We start from the raw sequence: 27383 nt of genomic DNA on the forward strand, positions 1-27383 counted from the left end.
CCAGTCATTTATGAGAGACAAAATGTATTGTGGACTCATAAATCAGCCAGTATTATAGTTCTATCAAAGCTCTGAAATTGTTGTACATTTCAAATGAAAGTAATATGGCTTGACTTATGCTGTGATTGGTACTAGTTTGTCGCAGTCTTCTAGTAAAGCATTCGTCCAAATAACTCACAGGAATTGGCAGATAACTGTTAAGTTCGCTGATGGATTCTCTGCAATGTAAACACACCCAATGTTTGCATATTAGTCCCCCCCCCCCCCCCCCCCCAAACTTCAGAATCATTGTGTAAGTATAAGAGACAACCATTTGTCCAGAGTAGGCAAACGATTTACCGCATCATTCAATGATGCCAACTCATGCCACATAACCCAAGTGTCCACATTACTTATAAAGTAGAAATAGAGTACAATGATATGGAACAGGGTTTCAAAAGGAATTTGAAAAAGACTAAGGAACATAAGGAGAGTGTGATTATATAGTAGAACTAATTCATAAACAACATACTGTGCATAAATGTTTTTAATGACAAAGTGAAAAGTTCATTGATACATTGGCTGTTCGCATTTATGAAAACAAAGATAATTATGTAGCTATACAACCAAATTTACATCAATTATGCCCCACTGTCGTCTGTCACAATAGAAAATTTTATTATCGAGCATATAATTTCTTCCAAATGAATACTGCAACAACATACCACAAAAGTAATTTACTGAAACAAATAAAAATTTAGGCTACACTGATTACCAGACAAGGCATCAAACTACTTCACAGCAACACGTGACAGCTGCACTGAGCTTTATAAGTTCTCATACTACAGAATTGTTTATTTATGAACACACTGTGGAATGCCTGACTCTACAAGTGAGACATATATTTAATTTTCATCCAAAATTTATTGTTTCTCCAATGTGTGTAAATAAAGTCAGAGCACTGCACTGACTTGATACCAATATAAACAGGATGATTCAACCTATTTCACTATACCTCACTATACACCACTATTCAGGTGTGTGTGTGTGTGTGTGTGTGTGTGTTTCTGTTCAGCTTAATTTCTTACTCTTTATCCATCAACTATGCACCTGCAGGGACCTCATACATTCTATAACAAACACTTATCAATAAAATTACACAGAAAATGCCACAAACTATGAGAATACCAGCTTCTTCCTGTCTTTTGTTAGGGTGTGTTGTAAGGTCACTGTGGGCATGAAATTAACCATGAAGCCTTCAGTAAATTTATCATATATAAAGTGTAACAAAAATACTTGGGCAAATTTTGGTTTTTTACACAAAAAGGAAAAAAAAGTTATAGGAACATGTCTGGAAATGTTTGTCTGTCTATAAAACAATTATGTGATGTTACCAATAAGTCACCACCAGTCCTCTATGGAAAAGTGGTTGCCTTTCTCTTATTTTACATATTTTCCATCCAGGAATTTCCATTATTGTTATACCAATAAATTAATCTTATGATGAAGAAGTCAAGACCTTCTGCAGAATTGTTTCGTTTGAGCATAATGAGTACAGAGCACAGAGCACATTTTGGTTTCAGTGTTCGAGAGGGGTGGGTCAATGTTGTGTGAATAAGTGGTTAAGACCTTTGGATTTTTATCCATAGGATCTCCCAAAAAAATTATTTTAGGTTACAGATACTTCATATGATGAAATACTGTAAGTACCACAAAAACCTTCCAAAATCTCTGAAAAGGCACGACTCTACACTGCTGAGTTCATGTGTGCACAGAAGTGAATTGAAAGCATTTCAATCACGTTATACACATCGATAACACCGATCCATTCATATGAGTAGAAAATTGAAAATATACTATACACCTTTATACAAGTTCTATTACAATAAAAAACTGAACATCTGGACACATGTTTACACAACATCTTTTCCTTGGTTCAAGCTGAGGTAATCCACTCCCATAGTATGGGCAAATATTTTTAATGCACATGTCTGGGTAATCAGTACATTTGGAATAAGCCCAACTGCTAATCACTGCAGTTTTGTACTATATGTATAGGCACCAGGTTCATCTTCTCAATTTTGGTGGGCATGGTGAAATTGTCACTGACCACAATTTTCTAAGCCATTGTTCTCATTATTAATGAGAATTGTGTGTATACGTGTTACACAGTGTGTAACAGCTATAAAATGGTGTGACAACTTGTCTCCCCTCAGTGAAGTATTAGTCCCACTATGTGACTTTCAAGCGATTGGTTAAGCTTAATGTCATTTTAGAATTAATTTAATATGTATAATGAGCTCTTTTTTACTGAGTAGCACACCGATTGGTTCACAATGAATTTCAAACGGAAGCATTCACACAAGACTGTCAATGAAACAAAGTGGGTTGGAAAAGAACGTCACTGTCAAGATTCCTCAGGAAGAAAGTTTGGATACTGACGTCTGTTAACACTAGGATTAAAGTATTCTCACCATGTTCACCGGTGTTGTAGTGGTGGATTTTATGTTTTGGGGTATTTGTAATTGGTTATGTGGTACACTGTGAAGGTCGCATGAAGACTATTATTTTCCTTTGAGTGTGTTATGAGACTCAATATCCAAAAAGGAAAAAAAGATTCAAGTTTTAAAAAAAACTGGGTCTGTGAGAAAGCTTGCGTTGTTCAGAAATAAAAACAAAAATAAATAAATGGGTTTTTCTTGATAAAAATTGTTTCAACAGTGAGAAAGTCAGCTGCACTGAGCAAGAAATATAGTCTTTTATGTTATATTTTGTAATTAGAAACAAAGTGTGGTGTATAGAATAAATTTTTTCGTCTGTTTGCATGCATGTATGTATTTTCTTGAGCAACTAAATTCCATTTGAAATGTATGGAGAACACTCTTCTTATTCTTTCAGTTCTCAACTAGCTGTGTAAATTCTATGTTATGACCTCTCTCAAGAAAATCCATTGTGAATTTTCCTTTGGTCATTAATAAAATAGACTTACCACTGCTAGTTCATTGCAGCTGGCACTATATTTAGACTTCTTGTACGACAGGAGATTCCCTATAATCCATTTTTACTGTACAGCACTGGCCTGAGCATTGTGTCCTATTGATGTTTGGTCAATTGTGAACATACAAATAGTTGATGCTGACATTCTATTACAGGATGGTTCACAGACATCCGCTGTGAATCAACCTTAACAATTTCGTAAATAATTCTGGCAACTGAATAATAAATAAGAAAATGAAACACAGCATCTTCAGCTACAAATAAGAGAGAAGCTCATGTCATCTTATTTATTAGAAGAAATGACTGTACTTACTATGAGTACTTATGATACATATTTCAGATATGCCTGTGTTGCATAAGGTATAGGCCCTAATACAAAAGAGGTGGTTCTACTTATCAGCTGTACAACTGTTGAAGTACAAAAAATGGGCAGAAAGAACGAATAAAACAAGGTTAAATCTACACCTTTCTGTGTTTTAATGCAACCTCATTCAGGTGGAAGAGAGATATGAAATGTAAGAGTAGATAATAATATATACAAGTACCTAACATGGTTAATAATTTGGATTGATTTCCTTGCTCCATTTGTCAACTCATAAGTAGATGCTCCTCTTCTGTGCCAAATATTTTCTTTTTCCATTTGTTTTAAGCTGAATAATCTACCTTCATTAGAGAGACTGACCCAATGTACTGAACATACAGATTCATCAGCAAAAGGAAAGCACAATTTCTTTTCTTTTTATCTAAGCACATTTCACCAAGACCAATTGTTTTACTGGTGGGCAACTGCATTTGTTAAAAGAAAGTCAAATATTTCATGGGCAGTCATTTTTCAGTACAAATATTTATGCATACTAAACATTGGCACACAGTGTAAGATAGGAAGACATTATTCTGACTTCAGATCAGAATTACTTAAAATCCGTACAGCTGAACACCTTAGTACAAAATTGTAACAATGATAGAACAGTCCATGGTAGAACTTATTGTAGGTTTTAAGATCTCATGTTTTACTTACAAAACAGCATTCTTTTATTTTCATTCTAAGAGTGCCCTACCTACCTTCCTACACTTCCTCCTCACAATATGAATTTGTCATTAATTTAATAATTCTAAGGAAGGATTCCATTACCGACTAAGGTTGTTCACATATATCTGTTTCAGTTCTACCTTTGGCATATTCTCGAACAAGGCAGCCCTGTTCTGACCTTCACCTTTCTTCACCCAATGGCCATATACTCTGAAGGCACATGCATCGATCACCTGTAACAAAGTACAATGTGTAGCCTAGTGTACCATTATAGTAAATACATACATATAAACTGACATTATTTACCATCAGCCATCTCCTCCGACCCCAGAATCCTACATATACCTACATACCACATTGCTAACAAATATCAGCAGCTGTGCAGTATTAAACTTGAGTTTGGACATAGCCTCTGACACTACCAATGCAGTAATACACTGAAAATTTCGCTTTAACTAACTGCAACACATGAGCTATCTAGAATGGAAAGAGGCAAGTCCAATACAAATCAAGAAAAAGTAAAGGAGGTTCTACTTCTCAGCTGTACAACAGATCAAATACAAATAAAAGGGCAATAAGAAACAAATAAAGTAAGGTTAAATCAACTGTCATGAAACCTTATCTCTGGTGGCAAAATTATCTCAAAACTTGATGTGTATATTAAAAACTGTAGTGATAGGCTACCTATCTGGTAATAAGTGACCATGACTGCAGTAGCATCACACATATTCACTGCAAAAATAAATGAATACTTGAAACTTCATTTTTACATTGAAAGCGAAAGACTAATTTTTTGATGCAAACGAACCAGTTATTGTAAAAAATTTGATTTGCAGTCAGATTATCAATACTTACCATGAAAATTTAAAGAATGCCTCATGCTAGTGAAAAATTGTGTAGAATTTTAACATGGATCAATTGTTTTGATGTCATTAATACTGAGTACAGCACATAAGAACAGTTGCAGGCCACAGGAACAGTGTACAGTTCTATGCCAATGCTATGTGACTGTTAACTGATTACAGAACTGTAGCAATATCTGAGTGGAAGGATATTTACCGATATTTATGAGGCAGTAATAAAATGGTGTTGCTGCCGTACATAGTCAGCAGGTGGTGCAAGTACAAGCAGAAACTGGAACATGACCAATCTTCCCAGAATAAAATTTCATGCTCTAGCACTGTGTTTGGTGATTTGAGCCTTTCTGACAGATTAAAACTGTGCCAGTCTCCAACTAGAATTTGGAACTATTGCCTTTCACAGGCAAGTGCTCTGCTCACCGAGCTATCCGAGCATGCAGCAGCACTCCTGTGAAGTTTGGAAGGTAGGAGATGAGGTATTAGTGGAAGCTGAGTTGTGAGGGTGGATTGTGAGTGCCATGCTTGGATAGCTCAGTCAGTGGAGCACTTGCTCACAAAAGGAAATGGTACCAGGTTCGAGTACCAGTCCAGCAAACAGCTTTAATATGCCATGATGTTTCATGACCTATCTTTTTACCTTCTTCAACCACCCCAGGGTACACATGCAGCCATCATCCAGTGGAGTCATAATGGGGAACTTGACCACTAGTGGAACTCAAACAACTCATATCAATCTATCCAACACATGTGTTGCACTTGGGAGAACTCTCCATTCCCTGAACTGTATGTCCTTACCCTACGTATTTCATATCGATCCAAAACGAGCATGAGGTGGTGTCTGTAGGCTGGTACTTGCCATCATTTTTAGAGTACCATCCAGTAAGGCGTTAGAGCCTGTGGCTATTCGCATACGGACAACTATGGGTTTTACTTTCTGTAATATCGGACTCCAAATTAGTGAGGTGACAAATCAAGAGGTAGCTAACCTCATCTATCAGCTAACACTGCCTTTCCTTCCCCCAGGTGACTTCAGTATCAACAACCAATTGTTGGGCAGTGTTAGTACACCAGAACACGTCAGTCTAATGGAAGAAGTTATCATCGATTTTGACTTAAGTTTATTGAGCAATGGCACTTCATTATAGTGTGCCACACTGAACCTATTCTTCCGTTGATCCCTTGATCTGTAGCTCTGGCCTCCTTTTCAGAGGAGGGGTACATAGTGACCCACGTGGGAATTATGAATTCCCAATCACGTTCCTATTAAACCATTATTAGATTGAGTGCCCACCACAATAGGCACTCAAGAAAGATGATTGGAATGCTTTAAAAATTGTCTTACCATGAGCTTCTACTCTACAAGGAAATATTGATGGCATGCTACATGATACTACTGCACTACTAATAGTAACAGAATTAAATATCCCCCTTATCTCAGAACTCATCACCAGAAATCAGTCTCATGGTGCATAGGAAATAAACAAGGCAAAAAAAGATTACAGGGTGGTACTCCAACAGTGGAAAACTTTATTATTTTTAAAAGGTTTCATGTTTGGGAATGTCATCTCCCAAAATACTAGAAGAAGGAATATTGGAAAAGATATGTCCCCACTGTAAGGATTTGTGCCTCTTCTTCACAGGTATGGGCTAAGTTGCATTACATTTACAGGTGCTAGCTAGCAACCAGCATTTCTCAATACTTTTAGATGGCAATGTTCATACTGATACTACTGTTACTACAGAACACTTCTCAGTACACTTTGCTTGAGCATCTGCATCTGACAGCAGTAAGAGTAACAACCTGTCCTTCACGTCCGAAACTATATGCTGCGCCTTTCAGTGAATGCAAAGTCCCCAGCACTCCACCCCTTGGCCAAGACACTGCACTGGTACCTGATAAAATCCACAATTAACTGCTACATCACCTCTCTGTGGATTTCTGACATCACATTCTTGTAATATTTAATCGTATCTGACGTGAGGGTGTTTCTAACCCATTGGAGCAAAATCCCAATTGTCCCAGTCTTGAAACCGAGCAAAAACCCTTATGAAACAAACAGCTACAAATCCCTTCATCTCAGGAATGTTCCATGTAAGGTGCTCAAACAAATGGTGAACCGGCAACTCTGCCTGTCTCTCGAATGAAGGGGGCCTTTTGTCCAAACCCCAATGCAGATTTCAGAATGATCAGTCCACAACTGACCACTTAATTCACATGGAATCTACTACATGGACACTTTTCCCCCCATCACCAGCATCTCACGTTATCATGTCCCTAACTCACTGTACGAGAGGAATATTAAGGTCCGCCTTCTGAATTTACCCAGAATTTTACATTTTTTCGGTTGTTTTTGACTTAGTCGCCCCAGTCTACAGTACCCTACTTACACCGCAGATGCACATCCCGCAGGGTTCTGTGCTGAGTGAACCATTTTTCTAATAGAGATAGACGGGCTTACAGAGGCTATGGGCCTACGGTCTCTCAGTCCCCATATGTTAACAGCTTTTGAATTAACTTCAGTTCTTCAACTATAACTTTTGATGAATACCGGAAAGCACAATCCTAGCCTGCACTTGTGCCTTCCAGTTTTCCAGTTGCAAAATGTCTCTGAGCACTATGGGACTTAACATCTGTGGTCATCAGTCCCCTAGAACTTAGAACTACTAAAACCTAACTAACCTAAGGACATCACACACATCCATGCCCGAGGCAGGATTCAAACCTGCGACCGTAGCAGTCGCGCGGTTCCGGACTGCGCGCCTAGAACCGCTAGACCACCGCGGCCGGCTTCCAGTTGCAAAACATGTTTAATACACTTCTGCCAACACTGAACTGCTCATCCACATCCAGAACATGACATTCACAATGAACAACTCAACATGGTAGAATAATCTCAATTTATGCATCTTTTATATGTTGATGTGAGTACCCCAAATTTGCCAGTTTATAAAGAAGTGCCAGCTGAAACTCACGACCTTCATTTATCTCACTCACATATCCTGGCTTGTGTACTGTTGCCCCCTCTTGTGTCTGTACAAAGCTCTCATTTTGTCTCTAATGTATTGTGGGAATCTTGATTATGGATCCCTGGCTCCACCACTGCACCATTGTGGGGTTCGGCTCACGACTAGTGTCTGTGGTCCTTTATTCTGATATCTTCCCTTCTCCATTGAACCCTCTTTTGCCAGAGTGTCTTCACAGGCACCCTCTCCACCTCCACCTGTGGTTCATACCTCACATTCTTAGAGATCCACCTGGAACTATCATTTGGACCAAAGGAAATAGTAGATTCATAATTTGCTCCTCTCAGTTTGTGATGAATTTACTGGTTCAAAAGTTAGTCTTGACTCACAATCCAAAGACTGGCTATGCTTTCACATGTTTTGACAGTCACAAACAGCACTGCCAACCATATGAGTGCAGTGCTATACACCAGAATTAATGGCCTTTATCCAAGCCCTAATTACACTTTGCCTCAGAGAAAGTTCCTAATCTGCAACCAGTTTTTCGTTCCTAGTGTCAGTTCTACATCTACATCTACATTTATACTCCGCAAGCCACCCAACGGTGTGTGGCGGAGGGCACTTTACGTGCCACTGTCATTACCTCCCTTTCCTGTTCCAGTCGCGTATGGTTCGCGGGAAGAACGACTGTCTGAAAGCCTCCGTGCGCGCTCTAATCTCTCTAATTTTACATTCGTGATCTCCTCGGGAGGTATAAGTAGGGGGAAGCAATATATTTGATACCTCATCCAGAAACGCACCCTCTCGAAACCTGGCGAGCAATCTACACCGCGATGCAGAGTGCCTCTCTTGCAGAGTCTGCCACTTGAGTTTATTAAACATCTCCGTAACGCTATCACGGTTACCAAATAACCCTGTGACGAAACGCGCCGCTCTTCTTTGGATCTTCTCTATCTCCTCCATCAAACCGATCTGGTACGGATCCCACACTGATGAGCAATACTCAAGTATAGGTCGAACGAGTGTTTTGTAAGCCACCTCCTTTGTTGATAGACTACATTTTCTAAGCACTCTCCCAATGAATCTCAACCTGGTACCTGCCTTACCAACAATTAATTTTATATGATCATTCCACTTCAAATCGTTCCGCACGCATACTCCCAGATATTTTACAGAAGTAACTGCTACCAGTGTTTGTTCCGCTATCATATAATCATACAATAAAGGATCCTTCTTTCTATGTATTCGCAATATATTACATTTGTCTATGTTAAGGGACAGATGTCACTCCCTGCACCAAGTGCCTATCCGCTGCAGATCTTCCTGCATTTCGCTACAATTTTCTAATGCTGCAACTTCTCTGTATACTACAGCATCATCCGCGAAAAGCCGCATGGAACTTCCGACACTATCTACTAGGTCATTTATATATATTGTGAAAAGCAATGGTCCCATAACACTCCCCTGTGGCATGCCAGAGGTTACTTTAACGTCTGTAGATGTCTCTCCATTGATAACAACATGCTGTGTTCTGTTTGCTAAAAACTCTTCAATCCAGCCACACAGCTGGTCTGATATTCCGTAGGCTCTTACTTTGTTTATCAGGCGACAGTGCGGAACTGTATTGAACGCCTTCCGGAAGTCAAGAAAAATAGCATCTACCTGGGAGCCTGTATCTAATATTTTCTGGGTCTCATGAACAAATAAAGCGAGTTGGGTCTCACACGATCGCTGTTTCCGGAATCCATGTTGATTCCTACATAGTAGATTCTGGGTTTCCAAAAACGACATGATACTCGAGCAAAAAACATGTTCTAAAATTCTACAACAGATCGACGTCAGAGATATAGGTATATAGTTTTGCGCATCTGCTCGACGACCCTTCTTGAAGACTGGGACTACCTATGCTCTTTTCCAATCATTTGGAACCCTCCGTTCCTCTAGAGACTTGCGGTACACGGCTGTTAGAAGGGGGGCAAGTTCTTTCACGTACTCTGTGTAGAATCGAATTGGTATCCCATCAGGTCCAGTGGACTTTCCTCTGTTGAGTGATTCCAGTTGCTTTTCTATTCCTTGGACACTTATTTCGATGTCAGCCATTTTTTCGTTTGTGCGAGGATTTAGAGAAGGAACTGCAGTGCGGTCTTCCTCTGTGAAACAGCTTTGGAAAAAGGTGTTTAGTATTTCGGCTTTACGCGTGTCATCCTCTGTTTCAATGCCATCATCATCCCGGAGTGTCTGGATATGCTGTTTCGAGCCACTTACTGACTTAACCTAAGACCAGAACTTCCTAGGATTTTCTGTCAAGTTGGTACATATAATTTTACTTTCGAATTCACTGAACGCTTCACGCATAGCCCTCCTTACCCTAACTTTGACATCGTTTAGCTTCTGTTTGTCTGAGAGGTTTTGGCTGCGTTTAAACTTGGAGTGAAGCTCTCTTTGCTTTCGCAGTAGTTTCCTAACTTTGTTGTTGTACCACGGTGGGTTTTTCCCGTCCCTCACAGTTTTACTCGGCACGTACCTGTCTAAAACGCATTTTACGATTGCCTTGAACTTTTTCCATAAACACTCAACACTGTCATTGTCGGAACAGAAATTTTCGTTTTGATCTGTTAGGTAGTCTGAAATCTGCCTTCTATTACTCTTGCTAAACAGATAAACCTTCCTCCCTTTTTTTATATTCCTATTAACTTCCATATTCAGGGATGCTGCAACGGCCTTATGATCACTGATTCCCTGTTCTGTACATACAGAGTCGAAAAGTTCGGGTCTGTTTGTTATCAGTAGGTCCAAGATGTTATCTCCACGAGTCGGTTCTCTGTTTAATTGCTCGAGGTAATTTTCGGATAGTGCACTCAGTATAATGTCACTCTATGCTCTGTCCCTACCACCCGTCCTAAACATCTGAGTGTCCCAGTCTATATCTGGTAAATTGAAATCTCCACCTAAGACTATAACATGCTGAGAAAATTTATGTGAAATGTATTCCAAATTTTCTCTCAGTTGTTCTGCCACTAATGCCGCTGAGTCGGGAGGTCGGTAAAAGGAGCCAATTATTAACCTAGCTCGGTTGTTGAGTGTAACCTCCACCCATAATAATTCACAGGAACTATCCACTTCTACTTCACTACAGGATAAACTACTACCAACAGCGACGAACACTCCACCACCGGTTGCATGCAATATATCCTTTCTAAACACCGTCTGTACCTTTGTAAAAATTTCGGCAGAATTTATTTCTGGCTTAAGCCAGCTTTCTGTACCTATAACGATTTCAGCTTCGGTGCTTTCTATCAGCGCTTGAAGTTCTGGTACTTTACCAACGCAGCTTCGACAGTTGACAATTACAATACCGATTGCTGCTTGGTCCCCGCATGTCCTGACTTTGCCCCGCACCCGTTGAGGCTGTTGCCCTTTCTGTACTTGCCCAAGACCATCTAACCTAAAAAACCGCCCAGCCCACGCCACACAACCCCTGCTACCCGTATAGCCGCTTGTTGCGTGTAGTGGACTCCTGACCTATCTACCGGAACCCGAAACCCCACCACCCTATGGCGCAAGTCGAGGAATCTGCAGCCCACACGGTCGCAGAACCGTCTCAGCCTCTGATTCAGACCCTCCACTCGGCTCTGTACCAAAGGTCCGCAGTCAGTCCCGTCGACGATGCTTCAGATGGTGAGCTCTGCTTTCATCCCGCTAGCGAGACTGGCAGTCTTCACCAAATCAGATAGCTGTCGGAAGCCAGAGAGGATTTCCTCTGATCCATAGCGACACACATCATTGGTGCCGACATGAGCGACCACCTGCAGATGGGTGCACCCTGTACCCTTCATGGCATCTGGAAGGACCCTTTCCACATCTGGAATGACTCCCCCCGGTATGCACACGGAGTGCACATTGGTTTTCTTCCCCTCTCTTGCTGCCATTTCCCTAAGGGGCCCCATTACGGGCCTGACGTTGGAGCTCCCAACTACCAGTAAGCCCACCCTCTTCGACCGCCCGGATCTTGCAGACTGAGGGGCAACCTCTGGAACAGGACAAGCAGCCATGTCAGGCCGAAGATCAGTATCAGCCTGAGACAGAGCCTGAAACCGGTTCGTCAGACAAACTGGAGAGGCCTTCCGTTCAGCCCTCCGGAATGTCTTTCGTCCCCTGCCACACCTTGAGACGACCTCCCACTCTACCACAGGTGAGGGATCAGTTGGGGAGGATACTGCCACTGTGCTGGTATATCTGTGTAGCGGCAAAAATCTTGCCATATAGTGGACATCTGACACACTGTTGGGTACATGCATACTAACTTACTAGTCTTCTTACGCCATTTATCATTTTTTTTGTTACACATTTATAGTTTAGATAGTTGAACCTTCATATGTTTAAACTGAAACATTTTGCTCTTGCTGTTGAGAATACTTTAAGCAATGCTAATTCTATAGTCCTGATATTATAGTAAAAATTAAACAGAAAATAAACACACTAGTTAAGAATTCTGCACTTTTTTCCTCGTATCCTGTGGTGGATGGGCCAGAAATAATCTTCAGCAGATGTATGATCAAATAGGTAATATCGTATTATTGTAATTATTATTTTGCATAACATGATAAAACAACATATTAACATTTTGTGACTTGGGTCAACCTTTCCTGTATCATTTCACTAACATTAATCTGTTGGTTTGTTCTGTTTTTCACTGACATTCAGTTTCATACTTGGCCTCTCTTTAACTTCCATTGCCGTGCTAAAGGTTCATAGTTATACTTAATTTAAAGTACGAAGAACTGCTTATCTTTCTTACGGTAGTTTGTAGGTAATGTGTTTTACACAGTGAGATATTAGTGTTTTGTGATTACAAGTTCGGCCACTGTGATAGGTATCATCTCAGGCTTCCACATGGTACAGTCCCAGATCTCAGCAGCTCAGTCTGTCTTGTGCACACATATCTTATACTTGTGTAAGTCTGCACTAATTGCAGATCTCTTATTTCTTTATAAGGTGACAACATTATCAGTAAATAGTTTTTTGTTGCTCTTGACTTTTTAAATGATCCTTAGGTGACAATGCATTTCTTAAACCAACGCAATTTGTAATTTTAAAGCTTCAGATTCTACATACCACTTCAGTGGTGCATTTATAGCACCCCTTGTAAACAAATTTCATTTTTCTTGTAATTCCTTGTTTAGCCCTTTCTGTTCAGCATGTTCACCCTAGTAGAAGCCCTTTGACTTTTTTGTGTTTATAAATGACCCCACTGTACTTGCTTCTGCAGCTTCCTCTCTTCAGCAGTCCTCTTCATTTACATGTATGAAGAATATACCATCTCACACATCACTTTTTTTTTTATAGGATTTTCTCTGTCACCTCTCATTCCCTATTATTTTGCCTTCTAAAATATCTTGTAGAAAAATGTAAAGATAGTTCTTGTAATTCTCCTCCAGAACCACATATCTGCAGCTTCAAGATGAGCTTTCTCCTGATTTGCTTACGTCCAGTGCAAGCTGATGTGCTTGCTCAATAGAAGCTTCTTATTTTGAAAGGCACTTTTAGTCAGTGTTATTCATCTCTTGATTTCCTCAAGGCATCTTGATTACCTCCACAATGCTACTGAGGCAGTGAAATTTGGTTACTTCCTCAAGTTGCCCACTGCCTATTTTTATGTTAGTCTTACCTCCACCACCTTTCCTGTGCACAAACATGACATTTGCCTTCTAGATATTTATTTTCAGTTTTCTTTTCACTGTCTCTTGATTTTTAAGCCTTTAAGCATTTTAGTCAGTTTTCTTTAAGTTTGACACTATCACAATGTCATCAGCAAATGCAATACGGTGAATGTGAATACCATCAATCTTTATCCCTTTTATCTTTCCTTTCATTGTTGTTATTTCCTCCCTGATGAACATATTAAATAAATAAGCTGATAGAAGACACCCCCGTCTTATTCTCCTTTGATTTTTTTTCCTTCCGTCTGGTTACTGTTAACATCCAGTTGACTTTTGTGTACACTCAAAATTAACTGTCTGTTCTTCCAGTCAAGTCCTACTTTGTGCATGGCTTTTTAAATGATAACTTGCAATCAACCATATCAGATGCCTTTTGTGGGTGAATGAATGCTATATATCTCCAGAAAGAGATTTTCACTCTGCAGTGGAGTGTGCACTGATATGAAACCTCCTGGCAGATTAAAACTGCGTGCCGGACTGAGTTCGAGTCTTGGTCTGGCACACAGTTATAATCTGCCATGAAGTTTCAGTGCTATATATGTTTTCCTGTTTACTTATAAATCTTCTTTCCAGAATTTGGCATAGTGCCAATATTGCTTCTCTTGTTCTCTTCCCTGCAGTGAAGCCAAATTGATCATTGGCTAAGTTCCAGTCTACGTTATTTTTAATCGTATCTTTATCTATTGACAAGAATATTTTTGACACACAGAACAGATGGCTGGTGTTCTCTGATTCGTACAATAATTTGCATTTGTCCGCTTGGGCAATGCAGTAGTTCTAGTTCTTGTAAAGTCAGGTGACATGATAGTAGCCATGGCAGAATCTAATTGGAATACTTTCTCAGCTTACAATTAGTAGCATCTGAAGGTAGCTTTCTCCTCTTGCAGTGCCAGTTTTAATTAACTCTTCATTTTTTTGCAGGTACCTCATTTATAATCAAAGGTCATTTGTTTCATAGCATTTGAAGACAGGTCAATTGATTATAACTCACAGATTCTCTCAGTATGTATGAGTCTAACAACCATCCTTTTCTGATTTTGCTGCAAATTTCTAGCCCATGTTCTATGTCAGTGGGTTATAAAGATCAATAAATAGGAACAGAAAATGCTCTAAGGGAGAATTGAAACCAGGGCCAGAATCACTGGATGATAAATAAATAACAAATGTTTGGGGCATCATCAGGCTGCTGCTGACATTTTATTCAGCTGTTTATCCTACTCATTTTTAATCATAAGTTTCAGAATACATCTCCAAGGCTTCTCAAGTTAAAGAATGAGAGCATATTATGTTCAGCAACAGGCAGCCGAGATAAAAACTTTGCTGCCTGACATGGGGATGGCACTAGTATTTATTAAATTTTGTTTTTATTGCGTTCATACATTTTGTGCAATGATTTTAAGTTGAGAGTCAATAATGGAATATTCCACTTTTATGGCTGTTTAGAAGTCGTGCAATGTGCACTTCATTCAAGAGTACAAACTTAAAACGAAAGAAATTTGTGGTTGGAAAACATTTTGTGTCCAGTGAAGATGTTATGGCAGCTGTAGATAGGTATTTTGCAGACCTTCCAGAATCACACTTTAGAGATGGAATTTTACTACTCATCAGACAAATTTTGGACAAAGTGCGCTGCCCTGTAAGGTGACTATATTAAAACATAAATGCATTTTGGCCTAAAAACAGTCTCTCACTGCAAGGCCTAAGACACTGGTATTGTATGTAATGAAAAATGAACAGAGGATATCAATTTCCAGGCTCTTCCCCCACCTATTGTAGCTCACTTTATTTATTTATTAACAACTGTGACAAAGTTCTTAAAACTAAAGAATGAATTATTTCACTGCCTCTCTTATCTAGTGACTCCTATAGTAGAGGTTACAAGTGGAGAAATGTTTTACAGTCCAGGTAGTGATATGGCTTGCAAAGAGATATTTCTCACTGTTTTCATCTAGTGTGTTGCTTCAGAAGCCCCCTGCAATCAGTTGGTTGCCAGTGTCTTGCAGTACTACACATAGGCATTTTTTTTTCTGTGAGAAATGAACCATGGATTGATAAAAATTATTAATAAGCAGAATATCCAGCACAGCCCATGTTTAAAGTAGAATGCATTATTTTTCTTCTGTGTCCTAATATTAGGTAGTGATGTACCCGAAATTTGTGGACTTCTTGAAGGAACTGCCTCCCAGCCACATATACCCAGAACTTACACCCATATATTAACATGTTTTGTCTGTTGTAGCTGACAACCATGTTTCCCAGTGAAATATGCCCTAATTATAGGCAGTGTCTCCAAAGACTATTTTCAGAAACTGTGTCATTATTTGCATGTTGGAGTGGAAGGAGAGATATTCTTCACTTGTTGAACATGTAACAGTTAATGAATTTCCATTAGCACTGATTAGAACAGAGGAGAATGCAATAAAGTTTTTTTTGAAGTGAAAAGCTCACTTATGTACTTTTCAGTTAACTTGTTTGTGAAATTTGCAAAATGTAATTACTTTTCACTTAACTTTAGAAAATGTTGCCATGTAGGACAGGGGTAACCCTTGTCTCTGAACACTGAGTGGTCAATTGTAAATCTATGAAAGTATCTGACAGGAACTATCACTTTATAATGTCTTGCCTACCCAGGTACAGAGATTAAGCAATGAGTAGAGATCCAATGCACCAAGATTCTTCTCTTTGACTTAGTCATATTAACTTAGTGTGTAGTTAGAAACTACATTCAATTAATTTTCCACACTTTCACCAGCAATGTCCATATACACTAGTGTATAAAATTATGGAAACAAACTGCTATTTCTCCGACCCATGTCTAATTCACGATATAATCACACAAACTATCAACAGATGTTGTTATGATCATGTTTTTCATGGAGAGTGGTATTCTGATCAACAGACAACCAAGCCAGCAGTGACACCAGGGCACCTATCAAGCAGGGTAGTGTTTTTAGGTGAGTCCCACATCCACAATCACAGTGTACACAATCACATGTACATGGATACATGGGCGCACGACAGCAAGGTCTTTAGTGCTTGCGTGAAGAGAGATTGAGATGAGTGTCAGTAAAATACACAAATCAGGAAGATAAAACAGCACGTAAAACACGAGTAACAGAAGTTGGAAAACTATGTGCATACCTACACACAACCATTGAATGAAGTATTGCATCAGTAGTAAAATATTAACACATGAAGAAAGTGGTATAAGGAGTCAGAACAATTTAGCAGATGGCCATGACTGGCTGACCACAAGAATAAAAAAAGGAGAAGCCAGCCAGCAGATGGCTGACCACAAGAATAAAAAAAAATAAGAGAAGCCAGTCACTCTGCAACACACTAAAACTTCCAGCCTAAAAGTTTAGGCCAGAGTCCAGAGACATCACCAAACTTTAAAATCTTAGTCACACTCATCTCATCATCAGATAAAATAGAGGGCAGATACCCACCAATATTTGCTTCTGACCCTGCATCACAATATAAAATGCACTTAATTAAAATATGGTGGATAGAGATGTGCATGCCACAAGCATCACAAAATGGGGGATCCTCTTGCCATAGTAAAAAGCTATGTGTGAGAGGGCAGTGCCCAATTCTATGACTCGTGAGGGTCATTTCATCCCAGGAGGATCACCATGGCTGGGTTGCTGACTTCACCAACTTCAGCTTATTGGCTGTCATCACTAGCCATTTCTCCTCCCACAACTGCATGCACTTCCTGTGTAGGGCAGAAACGACAGCTTGCAAGGGTGTAGGATACTTTGCCACATCCTGTCCTTTGCAGGCTTCCTTGGCAGTCTGATTGGCCTGTTCATTTCCCTATATCCCTACATGACCTGGCACCCACCAGAGTGACACTTGCTTACCTTGCTGTTGGAGCAAGTACAGTTGGTCATATATCAGCCAGACCAACTCCACAGCTGTGTACAGGTTCTGTAACAATTGTAAGGCACTATGGGAATTGGAGCAAATGAGAAACTGTTTGCCCCGAATATGCCGCATCTGCTTCAGTGCCTTCAGGATCGTGTGGAAATCTACTGAGAAAACAGTATACTCATCAGGATGTGGTTGGGGAACATGACAGAGCAGCCAAGGGAATTCCCTTGTTTGGAGCCACCAGTGGACACTACTGTGAAACAATGACACATATCTAAAATGTTAATAAACAGAGACTTACAATCTTCCTTAAAATTCATCAAGTCTGGGCCTCCAGAGAAGCCGAGTGGAAATCTGCTCCCATCATGATGCAAAACATGAAGAAACCCGTCTCTAGAAGGCAATCCTGTGCACGAATCCCATAGGGCCTCTTGCCTGTTGCCGGTTACGAAAAAGCCTTTCTGAGCAACAGTATGATATGCAGGTATGTGTGGTGTGGACTGTTTTATATGCCTGGCACACCGTACGTAGCCATCGCTGACATGAAGTGGCGGTTCATCAGCCTCTGTACAGAGGCTTGGTATGGGGCTTGTTCTGAATGCCCCAGTGGCCAACCGAATCCCTTCACGATGCACCACGTCTAAAATAAGAAGGTCTCGCAGTCCCATACACTGTGCACCCATAATCGAGCCAAGATCACATAAATGCTCTATAAAACCGGAGCAGAGAAGTCCTGTCTGCTCTCCATGTACTGTGGCTAAGGCATTTTAAAATACTTAAGTGATTGTTTTTTCAGGTCTTTAAGATGTGGTAACCACCAACACTTAAGAGTCAAATATGAGGCCCAGAAACCTCACCATGTCTGTAAACAACTCAGGAAAGTTTAAAATTGAATGAGAATGGTTAAAAAGAACACAACAGACTTCTTGGTGGAAAACTTAAAACCACTCTTCTGCACCCATTTGTCCAAACGTCGAAGAGTTAGTTGCAACTGATGTGGTGAAGAGCCCGAAGAGCAAAACGCACAGAAGTCATCCACAGACAAAGAACACTGGACACGATTTTTCACTATGGACGTAATGCTATTAATAGCTACAGCAAAGATGGTCACACTTAAAACGATAATTTGAAACGACACCATTCTCCTGATCAAAGCAATCAGACAGGACATCACCAACTCATATCTAAAATATCATGGCAAGAGAAAGGACTGAATAAAACTGGGAAGACAACCACAAAAACGCAATTCGTGAAGCTGCTCCAGGATAAGGTGCCTCCAAATAGTATTGTAGGCCTTCTCGACGTCAAAAAATATACCTAGAAGGTGATGCTGGCATACAATACCCTGTTGTACAGCTGCCTCCAGGAGAGCAAGGTTATCAAAGATGGAGCGATACCTCCTGAACCCACACTGAAAGCGACTAAGGAGTTGCCTATATTCCAATATCCAGACAAGGCAGCAGCTGACCGTCTGCTCCAAAATCTTCCCCATGCAGTTAATGAGGGCAATGCTATGGTAACTACTCAGGCATGTGCCATCTTTCCCAGGTTTTAAAAGACGAATTAAAATTACCTCGGGCCATGAGTTGGGAAAGCGACGTGATGCCTAAATGGCAATAAAAAGTGCGAGGACGATATCTTTGTTTCGTCTTGTGAGGTGCCACGGCATACTGTAATGAATCCTGTTGCAACCAGGGGATGTGTCAGGAGCCACAGACAATGCAGAATCCAGCTCCCACATGGAATATGGGTAGTTGTAATCTTCATCGGACCAGAAGTCCGAACTACACCTCTCAGCAACTGCTCTATGGCGCTGGAAACCTGCATCCTGACTGCCTGTTGCAGTAACTGTGGCAAAATACACTGCCATAGTCTAGAAAATGCCTTATGGATTGGTTTAGAGAGTGCTGTTCTTCATTACAGCAGCCATGGAGCACCTGCCTCCTATCCCAGAAATTCTCCTGATGGTCTCCCATTCAACGGAACTTTTGGTGAAACAATTAATGGTGTTCAGGAACTGTTGCCACGGCCTCTTCTTGCCCTCTCGAATAATTCGGCGACACTCTGCCCTCGCCACCCGAAAGGCTCTGCAGCTGGCCGACACTTGAAGCTACACAGAGCCGCACACCTGGTCCTGATTGCAGAGAGGCATTCGGCACTCCACCAAGGAACAGGTTGCCTCTTCTGTTGTGCCGTGGACTGTGAAACGGATGGTGCAACGGTGTGGTGGATCATTTTGGTAATACGATCCACCCATGCCTTGACATTCGCTCATGTTCAAACTGGACCAATTGGCTATAAAGTGTACAGTCAGCTCTTCTGAGCACCCATCGCGGTGGTTTCCTTTTGGGTTCTACCCTATCCATCAGGTGAATCCAGATCAGGAAGTGATCAGTGCAAGTCATTGACCACCTCCCATTGAACAGTGTGAGCAAGAGCTGGAGAGCAAAGCGAGAGATCAATGGCAGAGAATAACCTAGTTGCTGTGCAGAAGTGAGTGTTCTGTCCTGCATTTAGCAAGTATGCATATGAAGACACAAGAAGCCTCTCAATTGCTCCACCACTGGGGCAGCTTGTTGCAGAGCCCCAAAGCACACCGTGTTCATTAAAATCACCACAGAGGATGAAGGGGCAGGGTAGCTGTGTAACAAGGTCGGTTAGGGGCTCTTCATCAAGTGCATCATGTGGGGGCATGTAAAGGAAACATATTGTCAATGGATGACGCACGTGCACTAGAGACGTGTTGTTCGCAAACTAATGGGTCCAAAGGAATGGTTCACCAATACGAACGGAAGGTGTGAGGAACGAATTCTAAGGAACGGACTTTCATAGTTCACTTCAGTCGTGGGTTTCTACTTATAGTTCCCGGGAATGGAAAACAGTCAGTCTCGTTCCCGCAACAGCACAACAGCCGGTCTCGTTCCAGCCTCAGTCCCATTCCTATCTCTGTCTCGGTCTCCCTCAGCCGGACTTTTCCTTCTTTGCTTCTTTGCGTGGCCACTCGTCACAGTTCCACTGCCGACTGTTTCTAGTTAGCTTAGCATCGAGTTGTTGTTCATTTCATTCGCTGCAGATGCCCATTCTAGATCTGTTTCAAACCTTTTTTCAACTGTGGACTTCTGGTTCTCTTCCTATTCTATTCAGCATACATGACCAGTAATTAAAATGTATTTTATAATTATATAAAATTACGTGGTATGTAATACAGACATCTTTTCAGGTAACAGAAGGGAATATAGGCTTACTTCACTATTTTGATAAACAGCAGAAGACGTTTATAAAAAGGCAATTTTTTTGTTACTACACATGCAAAGGAAGTCAGCACGGCACACATGAGTGGCCATTTTCTGCCGTTTTTTTTATCCACGGTAAAGCAACATGCTCATTGTTATGGAAGGCACACAGACTTACAACCGAGTGAAGCTCGCACTCCGTAGTCAAGTGTCTCGTGTCATATTTTGTAAAGAGAGTACGATAACTTCTACAATATTATTTCAGTGGTACAAGGTAGTGCAAGAAAAATCGGCCCCGAGTAGTAGACTGCTCATTGTCGTTCACCAATCGTCATCTATTGTTTCGAAGTAGTTGTTTGTGTTAGCTTATTTGTTATTTCTTTACTATCTAATTATTACATGTTTATCTACTGTGCTCATAGCGGTCAATAAATTGTGCGTAATTGTCGAGCAGTCTGTACTCGGGTCCAGTTTTTCATGCACCATCTTATATTATTTCACTGTGGTCAGCCACATTATGCTACAGTTGCCTAAATGAGAGATTTTTATCACGAAAACTGCTTTTACAAATGTGTGAGAATTCTGTAATTAATAAAAACTCTGTACTCCAGAGGGGAGCCAAGTGCCCCCTCTGGGCGCCTTCCTCTTCAGTCAACTAGGCTACTAATTTTCAATTTTTCTTAAGAACCATATACCATGCACCAATGAACAGTGAATGAGTAAAAGGGAACAGTTCCCAAAAAGGAGCCATCACCAGTGAACTAGTTCCCATGGATGAATGAGTTTGCCCATCTCCAACGTGCACTGATACAGCAACTGCTCGTAAAGTCATTGCAAGTGAGAGAGGTGAGAAGTGGTAGTACTGATGAAAATATCTATGCCTCCTCTAGCTCCCTCTCCATTCAGGTTGTCCTTTTTGTGGAGTACATAACCTCGTAACAAAGGGGTGTACAATTGATAGAAATGAGTCTCCTGGAGACACAGACACAGTGGTCTGCCCTGAGATAAGAGATGGATTTCCTCCACATGCATCCTAAACCCCTGCAAGTTCCACTGTAGGACAAGAGCCACTTCATCGATTTGGTTTTAATTTACCCCTATCTTTGCACCACAGAGGTGAAGCACTTATAAAGAGAGGGAGAGTGGATGGGCTGCCTGGATCCAAGATGTCTAACTCCATGATGTCCTTCTCATCAGTGAGATGTGAAAGGACACCTGAAGGTGCTCGGGACAGCTTTTGACCCGAATGTTGTGAAACTTTCCCTGCATCCTGTCTCTTCAAGTATGAGAGGGGAAAAGGGGCATTGAGAGGCACCCTGCTTGTCGTGTGCCTCCTTGACACTCACTACCGAACTGTTGCTGGTCTTTTCTGGGGCAGCAGCTTGGATTGCTTTATCCTTACTCATTTTGCCTTGGCATGTACACTTGCAAGTACAGGTGCTGGTTGTGAATGGTTGTACACTAGACGATGTCTGCGTCGAGGTGTTGACCTTACAAACAGGTTTCTGCGCCATGAAAGCAAAAGAAGTGGTAAAGACGGGAGCTTTCGTCACCTTATATTTGTTTTTGGCTTCAGCACAGAGGATCCGCTTGGTGAATTTTTCATTCCTGTGGAAAAACTGGGCAATCTCAGCTCCAGACTGGGTGGCTCCCAGAGCAGTTAGCACAGACTGCTGGAGATGGACAGTCAATTCCAACTTCATGGGCTGCCTTTCCACATTTCCCACAGGTTGCTTCACCCCAGCAACTCGGCATTATATGACCAAAATGCTGGCATTTGTAGCACCGCATAGGGTTAGGTACATAAGGTCTAACCCTAAGTTGGAGGAAACCTGTCATGATGTGGTCAGGCAATGTTAGAGAATTAAAGATAACAATGAAGGTAGCAGTCTTCTCAATTTCTCCATTATTCCTACACATCCTTTGCGCTACGTTCACTATCCCCTGTAATGCCAATTCCTGTTTAAGTTTGGCTGTCGATATCCATAATGTCACAGCATGTGACCACACCCTTGCTAGAGTTAAGGGAGTTATGCAGTTCAACAGTTACATTCTATTCACCCAATTATTCAGTCTTCGTAAGTAGTTCCACCTGCTTTGCCCTGTTAGTCTCGACCAGTAGGGAACCATTCTGTAGCCGCTTAATAGACTTCAGGCTCCCAGCACGTCCTTCCAGGCCTTTATGGATATAGAATGTCCCCACCTTCCTCTTAACCCTTTGTGACGATGTGGTTTCCTTTGAAGCCACACGTGATATTTTGATTTTGTGGCAAGAGCATAGTGGCTACATTCTTAGCCACGCTTCTGGATGTAGATGGTGCTGCCATCTAGCGATGAACATTTGAACTACGTCAATATTTCTCACGTGGTTGCAGTTAGCGATTCAAGTATAAGCGCCATTTTGCTTTTGGTGTGCTGGTTCTCTTTTTCTTGATTGGTGATTGAATTTGTCTTTTAAATGTAAGTTTCACACATGGGACAAATTCATAATACTTTCTTATGTAAGTACATGCTATATGTATTGCAACAATAATGAAAATCATGTGCTTTTTCCGTATTTACTCTGGTGGTTTCGTTTGAAACCACTGCGGCTGAAGGGGTAGTATTAGAAGCTTATCATTTTTTTTATTTCAGTTTCGCGAAATGTTTTCTCGCAAATTAAAGGATGAGGAAGGTCTGGTGTGTCTTTTAGAAGAAATTCCTTCGGATGTGGACTCTGAGACTGACAGTACCAGTGATAATGAAAGTGATGTTTTGGCTGGAGATAGTGATCTTGATTCACAAGTGCCAAGACCAGTGATATCTAATGTTGTTTCTGAAAGTGAAAGTGATAACAGTTCTGAAAATGACAGTGATTCAGTTTTGGTTCTGAAGATAACGTGCCACTAATAAGGTCTGTGCATTTTATATGGGCACGGGATAATAGTACGATGCATTCTGTTGATTTTTTAGAGGAAGTTGGTGTCAAAGGAAAACTGAAGGTGAAGGTATGCTGCCAGTTGATTTCTTTTTATATCTATTTGGGGACAATATGCTGGCACACACAGTATTCCAGACTAATCTTTATGCGACTCAGAAAGGTAAGAATTAAAGACCTCTTGAAAAAGATGAACTCAAGGTGTTTTTGGCTATAAATATTCTAATGGGTATCAAACAACCTTGCACATATCGTGATTGCTGGTCATCACACAACGAACTCAGATCAGTACATTTCTTGCTTATGTCATTGAAAAGATTCAGCTAGATTTTATCTCATATACATGTAAATGACAATGCCCTTATGCCACAAAAAGGGAATAAATGTTATGACGAATTGTATAAAATTAGACCACTAATAAATCAATTACTGACAAGGTTCAAAGAATGTTATGCTCCAACTAAGGAGCAATCTGTTGATGAATGTGTGGTGAAATTCAAAGGGCGAATATCATTCAAACAGTATCTGCCTCAAAAGCTCATCAAGAGGGGGTATAAAACATGGGTCAGAGCTGACAAAATGGGATATATCTGTGACTTTGAGGTATATACTGGGAAATCAGATGGTGCAGTGGAGAAACATTTGGGAGAGAGGATTGTAAGAAATTTGTGTAAAGGCTTAGAAGGCAAAGGATATCACACATTTTGACAATTTTTTTTACTAGTATTCCACATTTGCAGACACTAAAACTTGATGTTATCCTAGCCTGTAGTACCATTAGAGCCCACAGAAAAGGACTTCCTCCACTGAAACTGGACAATGAGTTGTGAAGAGGAGAAAGTGAGTGGTCAGTTCGTTCTGATGGGAATGCATGCATGAAATGGAAAGATAAATGTGTTGTCACGTTACTATCAACAATTGACTCACCTGTAACTTTGAAAGAAGTTGGTAGGAAAGAAAAGGATGGCACAATTACAAAAATACTTTGCCCACAGATAGTGAAATCTTATAATTCGAACATGGGATGTGTCGATAAAGCGGACATGATGAATAGTTTATATGCAATTGACAGAAAATCTAGACACTGGTGACTCAGACTATTTTGGTATAAGATTGATATTTCTATTGGAAATGGCCAGGAGAGGTCTTTGGGCCAAACATTTCTGCATTAAAACTATCTTCTCTCATGATACTTCTGGCATCTTGTGGCCACCAGTATCAGAAAGTTTGATTGTCTTCATCTGGCATGCAAGGGGAGGTTTCAGCTCCAACAGTGTATTCCCTGTGTTGTCAGCAAGCTACAATGGTATGGGTACCTGACATTTGCCCACAATGGATTGCTACCATGTTTGGTTTTGGATGTCTAATTTGAAACACATAACAGAAAGATGCCTCAGACAGGACGGCGCAATGGAAGGAATGTGGGTGGCACTTATAGCTTGGCCTGCACTACTGTAAAATTTTGAGAGAATCAAAATCAGATTGGTAAATGGGGACTGAACACGAGTCAGCTGGCAGGAAATAATAATAATAATAATAATAATAATAATAATAATAATAATAATAATAATCATCATCATAACATATGTAGCTACAAACAGTGCCCAATAGATTAGCCATCTCCTACTGACCATTCCAGAGGAGAGTAATAGTAAAAGATTAGAATTGCAGCAAAGGAAAAGAAATACTGTAATGGCTTGGGGACTCATGCTCTCCATGCCTGTCCTTGGTGAAGAAGAGGATAAAAAACTATTTTAATATTTGATAGAAAGTCATAACAGAGAGAGATTTTAAAATACAGCCGATAGATACACAAAACTATCTATTGGCTGTGCTGAGCTGAGCTGAGGTAAGTACTGGCCAGCCCCTCTATCTCTTTGTTAGCATTTGTTTCACATCTTTTTATGATATTTTCCATTAATCATTTAGAGATTTTAAAATTCCTTCTAAAATGATAGTTCAGTAAAGCATAGCATGTTTGCTACAGCAGCAAGTCTACAAATGGAGATAAAAGCCAATGAATGGCATGGAATTCATGGATGATGCCATTCATCTGGGTGATACACATCACACCAGTGACATTGGATAACGTTTCAGGAACTGTCAGCATTGGTCTTTGTTCTGCCCACTGCATTATACATTGTTGCTGCTGTTGTGATCTTCAGTCCAAAACCTGATTTGATGCAGCTCTCCATGCTACTCTAACCTGTGCAAGTCTCTTCACCTCCGAATAACTAATGCAACCTACATCCTTCCGAATTTGCTTACTGTATTCATTTCTTGGTCTCCCCCAATGACTTTTATCCCCCAAGCTTCCCTCCAATACTAAACTGGTGATCCCTTGATGCCTCAGTATGTGTCCTACTAATCGATCCCTTCTTCTAGTCATGTTGTGCAACAAATTTATCTTCTACCCAATTCCATGCAGTACCTCCTCATTAGTCATTTGATCTACCCATCCGACCTTCAGCATTCTTCTGTAGCACCACATTTAAAAGGCTTCTATTATCATCTTGTCTAAACTATTTATTGTCCATGTTTCACTTCCATTCATGGCTACACTCCATACATATACTTTCACAAAGGACTTCCTTACACTTAAATCTATACTTGATGTTAACAAATTTCTTTTCCTCAGATACGCTTTTCTTGCCATTACCAGTCCACATTTTATATCCTCCCTACTTCAACCATCTTCAGTTATTTTGCTTCCCAAACAGCAAAACTCATCTACTACTTTAAGTGTCTCACTTCCTACTCTAATTCCCACCGCATCATCTGATTTAATTCAAACTGTATTCCACCATCCTCATTTTGCTTTTGTTGAGTTCATCTTATATCCTCCTTTCAAGACACTGTCCATTCAAAGTTTCTTGCTGTGTCTGACAGAGTAACAATGTCATCAGCATACATCAAAGTTTTTATTTCTTCTTCCTGGACTTTAATTTCTACTCCAAATTTTTCTTTTGTTCCCTTTACTGCTTGCTCAACATACAGATTGAATGACATCGGGGATAGGCTACAATCCTACCTCACTCCCTTCTCAACTACTGCTTCCCTTTCGTGCCCCATGACTCTTATAACAGCCATCTGGTTTCTGTACAAATTGTAAATAGCCTTTCATTCATTGTATTTTACCCTTGCCACCTTTTGAATTATAGAGAGAGTATTCCAGTCAACATTGTGAAAGCTTTCTTCAAGTCTATAAATACTATAACGTAAGTTTGCTTTTCCGTAACCTAGCTTCTATGAGAAGCCGTAGGGTCAGTACTGCCTCACGTGTTCCTTCATTTCTCCGGAATCCAAACTGATCATCTCCAAGGTCGGCTTCTACCAGTTTTTCCATTCGTCTGTAACGAATGTGTGTTAGCATTTTGCAACCACGACTTATGGAAGTTACAATTCACTAATATTCAAACCTGTCACCAACTGCTTCCTTTGGAACTTGAATTGTCATGTTCTTTTTGTAGTCTGAGGGTATTCCTCCTGTCGCATACATCTTGCTCACCAGATGGTAGAGTTTTGTCATGGCTGGCTCTCCCAAGCCTATCAGTAGCTTTAACACAATGTTGTCTGATCCTGGACCTGGTTTCGACTTAAGTCTTTCAGTGCTTTGTCAAATTCTTCACCCAGTATCACATCCCCCTTCTCATCTTCCTCTACATCCTCTTCCATTTCCATAATATTGCCCTCAAGTACATCACCCTTGTATACACCCCCTATATACTTGTTCCACTTTTCTGCTTTCCCTTTTTTTGCTTAGGACTGGTTTGCCATCTGATATTCATACAGGTGGTTCTCTTTTCT

General features: G+C 40.5%; 1 protein-coding gene across 4 annotated transcripts in view; it reads right to left on the minus strand.

Moving 5' to 3' along the window:
- Nucleotides 1–508: 508 nt before the first annotated feature.
- The window catches only part of LOC126418510 (phosphorylase b kinase gamma catalytic chain, skeletal muscle/heart isoform), a 143694-nt gene continuing 116819 nt past the window's right edge, over nt 509–27383 (minus strand). For all 4 annotated transcript variants that reach the window (XM_050085306.1, XM_050085308.1, XM_050085305.1 and 1 more), the window contains one exon: nt 509–4239. In XM_050085306.1, the coding sequence (XP_049941263.1) occupies nt 4105–4239 (135 nt within the window). In that variant the 3' untranslated portion in view covers nt 509–4104. The remainder of the gene's footprint in view (nt 4240–27383) is intronic.

Source organism: Schistocerca serialis, chromosome 9 (assembly GCF_023864345.2).
Source record: "Schistocerca serialis cubense isolate TAMUIC-IGC-003099 chromosome 9, iqSchSeri2.2, whole genome shotgun sequence".
NCBI classification, from domain to species: Eukaryota; Metazoa; Arthropoda; class Insecta; order Orthoptera; family Acrididae; genus Schistocerca; species Schistocerca serialis.